The following is a 5,744-nucleotide window of genomic DNA, read 5'->3' as shown; positions in this document are numbered from 1 at the left end:
TTTTTTTCTTTATACGCAAAAATGGTCCAAAGATGGCCTTTGCTTTATGAACAAATGTTCTTGGAGGGTTTTCATAAGTTTATTTTAAATCCTACCATCCTAGCCATTTCATATGAATGTAGATATACGTTCCTACAGGAAACAAATCCCCAGTTAGCTGGAAGCTTTTGATAAAAGACAGACTTGAAGCATATATATTGTACTAGCATATTTCTGGAGCACTTTCCAAATTCTGTATTTCCTTTGATTAGTTTGTTTTCTACAGTCTCCCGGATAACAAGAATTGCTGTTGTGTTGGGGAGGCTTATTTATCTCTTAATCTTTATTCACTAGCTCCTATATAGGACTTTCCAGCATCAATCTTGGTCAACTCTTGCTGGTATCTGAGAACAACTCTTTAGCAGTAGGACTTCATTCTGGAGAGTTCTCCATGGAGGTCTTAGAGCTAGGTCTAACTGAAATGTTATAGAAACCAGTATTTAAAGCTATTTTGCTCTAGTAAAGGATTTATGAAACATTATGGAATAGGCAGTAGTTATACAGTCCCAGAAGGTTCCATCAGTGTTTCTTCTCTTGTGTACCTGGTTTCCTGGTTTGAAAAAACAACAGAATTTCTGACCATGGCAGATCCAGCGTCCGACTCCTCCCTGGCTGATGTTACGGAAGACTTCTTTGATACAGCCTTGGTAAGGATGAGGGTGGATGTCTCACCGCACAGAGATACTGTTGATTATTTGCAGGAATCAAGTTATTTATAAAACTGGTGTTTTCTAAGATGTGGGTTTTACCAAGACTCATATTTTATTAAAATATTATATGAAATAGAAACCATATCTAACCGATGCTATAGAAAAATGAAGCTGTTTATTTTCATGCGTACATTATTCACCTGTTTAAGGATGATAAGCTGATTTTTTTTAATCTTTTTAAAAAAATTTTATTATGTTAGTCACCCTACAGTACATCCTTAGTTTTTGATGTAATGTTCTATGATTCATTGTTTGCATATAACCCCCAGTGCTCCATGCAATACGTGCCCTCCTTGATACCCATCACTGGGCTAGCCCATACTCCTCCCCCCTCCCCCTGAAACCCTCAGTTTGCCGATTTGCCTTCAGTAAGCTGATTTTTAGTAGTGATTGGAAGTCAAATAGGATTTCTCAATTTTTTTTTCTACTAATGAAAGTCAACTCCTGCCTGTTAGAGGAATATCAGCACTAATGAATTAATACAAGCTTTGCTTTTTCCTCTTACTAGATTATTTCCAGGAGTAGTAGTAAAGGTAAGTATATTATTTACCACTAATTGGCTATTTACTCTTCTTTAGAATATTCTAGTATAATTATTTGTCTAAATGACCTATAAAAGTAAAACGGTTTCAGTATTTGGATTTATTGACCATCTCAGGGTAGTCCTACGGCAATGCAGAGATTTTATTATAATGTCTTGGTTTGCCTGAGGTCCGTATTTTGTCTTAAATATTTTTAATGAGGGGCACCTGGGTGGCTCAGTCGGTGAAGCGTCTGCCTTAGGCTCAGGTCATGATCCCAGGGTCCTGGGATCCAGTCCAGCATTGGGCTTTCTGCTCAGCGGGGAGCCTGCTACTCCCTCTCCCACTCCCCCTGCTTGTGCTCCCTCTCTGTCAAAGTCTTAAAAATATCTTTAAGTACAGTTGACCTATAGTTTCAGGTGTACAACAGTGATTTGACAATAACGTACATCACTTAATGCTCGCCATGTGAGTGCAGCCGCTGTCGTCATACGGCATTATTGTGGTATTACTGATTTAGATCCTCCTGTCTGAGAAGGCACTCGAAGACCAGAAAACAAAGCAGGCACACCCTACTGTTGACAGTTTTATTCAGGATAATTGACTGATGGGGGTTGGAGGGTGGGATCAGGCAGACAAATGATCCCTGACCTAGGCAGCTATTGGCTGCCAAGTCCAGACCTCAATCTCCAGCTTGTAGAGAGCGAGGGGCATGGTGGTCCGGTCTCAGCGTAGTCCTCTCAAGTGGTGCCATCTGTGCGCCAGAGGACCTGTACCAGCTCTCTGCGGAGGGGCCTTCTGTGCGTTGCTTCAGGGAAGATTGGAACGAGACTGCGCATTCCAGTCAGATCACACCTATCCTCCGTGGGGCGTGGAGCATGGAGCTCCGAGGCAGGTCATTGTGCGGAAACGAACAAGACAACAAGATGGAAGACGAAAGATGGCGATAGTGTTGTCAGCACTCCTACAGCTGTACTTCTCATCTCTGACTTGTGACAGGAAGTTTTGTAACTCTCCCTCCACTTTATCTACTTTGCCCATCCCCCCACCCACCTCCCCTCTGGCAACCACCTTTGTTCTTTGCATTTAAGAATGTGGTTTTTTATTTGTTCATCTATTTCATCTGGATTCCACATGGAAGTGAAATCATCTGGTATTTCTGGCTTATTTCACTTTGGATAATACTCTCTAGGTCCATTCATGTTGTTGTAAATGGCAAGATCTCCTTTAACGTTTGAGTTATAGTCCATAGTATACACCATATCTTCTTTATCCATTCATCCACTGATGGACACTTGAGTTGTTTCCTAGTTTGGCTGTTGTAAATAATGCTGCTATAAACATAGGGGTGCGTGTATCTTTTCAAATTAGTTTCTTTTTCTTTGGGTAAATACCTAGTAGTGAAATGACTAGATCATATGGTATCTGTAATTTTTTGAGGAACCTCCATACTGTTCTCCTGAGGGGCTCTACCAGTTTACATTCCCACCAACCACACACAAGTGTTCCCTTCTCTCCACATCCTCACCAACATCCGCCTTGTATATTCCTGCCTCCTTTGTTGTAGATTGACTAGATGAGTAGGAGTTTATCCCTGGGCTCTCTTCTGTTCTATTGCACTATGTATGTATTTTTGTGGTAGTACCATACTGCTTTGATTACTGTAGCTTTGGAATATGGTTTGAAATCTGGAAGCATGATACCTCCATCTTAAGATTGCTTTGGCTATTTGGTATCCTTTTTGGTTCCATACAAATTTTAAAATTATTTGTCTAATTCTGTGGAAAAAAAACCCATTGGTATTTTGCTAGGAATTGTATTGAATTTGTAGATTGCTGTGGGTAGTATGGACATTTAAACAATATTCTTCCAATCTATGAGCACAGTATATCCTTTTGTGTCTTCAGTTTGGGTTTTGTTTTTTTTGTTTTTTTTGGTCTTCCTGTTCTTAAAGTACAGGTCCATCACCTCCTTGGTTAAATTTATTCCTAAGTATTTTAATGCAATTATAAATGGAATTGTTTTCTTAATTTGTCTTTCTGCTAGCTCATTATTAGTGTATAGAAACACAACAGATTTCTATATATTGATTTCTTTTTTTTTGTAGCCTGCAAATTTGTGCATTTGTTTTTTGATAGTTTAATTTTCAGCTTTTCTGCCCTTCTTTAAAAAAATTTAATTCCAGTATAGTTAACATATAGTGCTATATTAGTTTCCGGTGTAAACATAGTGATTCAACAATACTATACATTACTCAGTGTTCATCACAAGTAGACTCTTAATCCCCCTCACCTATTTCAACCATACCCCTGCCCACCTCCCCTCTGGTAACCATTGGTTTGTGCTCTGTATTTAAGAGTCTGGTTTTTTTTAGTTTGTCTTTTTTTCCTTTGTTAAATTCCACATAGGAGGGAGATCATATGGTATTTCTTTCTATGACTGGCTTATTTTGCTGCACATTATACTCTGTAGAACCATTCATGTTGTTGCAAATGCAAGACTTCATTCTTATGGCTGAATATCTCTCATACACACACACACACACGTACGCACGCATCTTTATCCATTCATTTATCAGTGGACGCTTGGGCTGTTTCTATTAAAGTGGTTATTGTAAATGCTACTGTAAACATAGGGATACATACATCCTTTCAAATTAGTATTTTTGTATTCTTTTGCTAAATACCCAGTAGTGTGATTACTGGATCATAGGATACTCCTATGTTAAAGTTTTTGAGGACCCTCCATACTGTCTTCCACAGTGGCTGCTTCAGTTCACATTTCCACCAAGAGTGCAAGAGAGTTCCGTTTTCTCTGCATCCTCACCAACACTTGTTGCTTGTGTTTTCAGGTTTAACCATTCTGACAGTTATGAGGTGCTGTCTCATTGTGATTTTTGATTCGCATTTCCCTGATGATGGGTGATGTTGAACATCTTTTCATGTCAGTTGGTCGTCTCTATGTAGCCTTGAGAGAAATGCCTATTCATGCCTTCTGCCCATTTTTCAATTGGATTATTTCTTTGGTGTTGAGTTGTATTAAGTTCTTTATATATTTTAGACACTAACCCTTTACTGGATACATCACTAGCATATATCTTCTTCCATTCAGTAGGTTGTCTTTTAGTTTCATTGGTTGTTTCCTTCACTGTACAGAAGCTTTTAATGTTGAAGTTCCAGTAATTTAGTTTTTGCTTTTGTTTCCTTTGCCTCAAGAGACCTATCTAGAAAAATGTTATGGCTGATGTCAGAGATCTTACCGCCTGGGCTCTTTTCCAGGGTTTTTATCATTACAGATGTCACATTTAGGTCTTGAATCCATCTTGAGTTTATTTTTGTGTATGGTGAAACAAAGTCATCCAGTTTCATTCTTTTACATGTAGCTGTCCAGTTTTCCAGCAGTATGTGTTGAAAAGACTAGACTGTCTCTTTCCCATTGCATATTCTTGCCTCCGTTGTCAAAGATTAACCATATGATCATGTGTTTGTTTGTGGGCTTTCTATTCTGTTTTATTGATCTGTATGTCTGTTTTTGTGCCACTACCATACTGTTTTGTTTACTACGGCTTTGTAGTATAACTTAAATTGTGATGCCTCCAGCTTTTTCAAGGTTGCTTTGGCGATTTGGGATCTCGTGGTTCAATACAAATTTTAGGACTATTCTAGTTCTGTGAAAAATGCTGTTGGTATTTTGATAGGGACTGAATAAATCTGTAGATTGCTTTGGGTATGTGGACATTTTAGTATTCTTCCAATCTATAAGCATGGAATATCTTTCCATTTGTCTGTGTCCTCTTTAATTTCTTTCATTAGTATTTTTTTAGTTTTCAGAGTACTGGTCTTTCACCTCTCTAAGTTTATTCCTAAGTATTTTGTTTGGCGCAGTTGTCAGTAGGATTGTTAATGTTTCTTTCCTGTTGCTTCATTATTAGTGTACAGAAATGTAATGGATTTTTGCACATTGATTTTTGTATTCTGCAACTTTACTGAATTCATTTATCAGTTCTAGTTTTTTGGTGGAGTCTTTAGGGTTTTCTATATGGAGTATTGTCATCTGCAAATATCGTGTTTTAATTCTTCCTTTCCAGTTTGGATGTCTTTTATTTCTTTATGTTGTCTAATTGCTGTGGCTGGGACTCCCAGTACCATGTTAAATAAAAGGTGAAAGTGGGCATCCTTGTCTTGTTCCTGACCTTAGGGGAAAGCTGTTTTCCCCCCATTGAGTATGATGTTAGCTGTGGGTTTTTCATAAAAGGCCTTTATTATGTTGAGGTGTTTTCCCTCTAAACCTACTTTCTTGAGGATTTTTAAAATTATGAATGGGTATTGTACTTTGTCAAATGCTCTTTCTATACCTATTAAAATGCTTTTATTTCACTGATGTGCTATATCCCATTGATTTGTGAGATACCGAACCACCCTTGTGTTCCAGGAATAAATCTCACTTGATCAGAGTTAGTGACTTTTTTTTTTTA

The 5,744-nt window shown here is 38.1% G+C and overlaps 1 protein-coding gene across 1 annotated transcript in view; it reads left to right on the top strand.

Moving 5' to 3' along the window:
* Positions 1–5,744, top strand: part of SYCP2L (synaptonemal complex protein 2 like) — a 116,303-nt gene that overhangs the window by 3,128 nt on the left and 107,431 nt on the right. The window contains exon 2 of the mRNA XM_034660321.1: positions 1,258–1,282. Coding sequence (XP_034516212.1) covers positions 1,258–1,282 — 25 coding nt within the window. The remainder of the gene's footprint in view (positions 1–1,257; positions 1,283–5,744) is intronic.

Source organism: Ailuropoda melanoleuca, chromosome 5 (genome assembly GCF_002007445.2).
Source record: "Ailuropoda melanoleuca isolate Jingjing chromosome 5, ASM200744v2, whole genome shotgun sequence".
Taxonomy (NCBI): Eukaryota; Metazoa; Chordata; class Mammalia; order Carnivora; family Ursidae; genus Ailuropoda; species Ailuropoda melanoleuca.
Note: the sequence above shows the minus strand (reverse complement) of the source record. Positions and strands in the feature narration are given on the sequence as shown.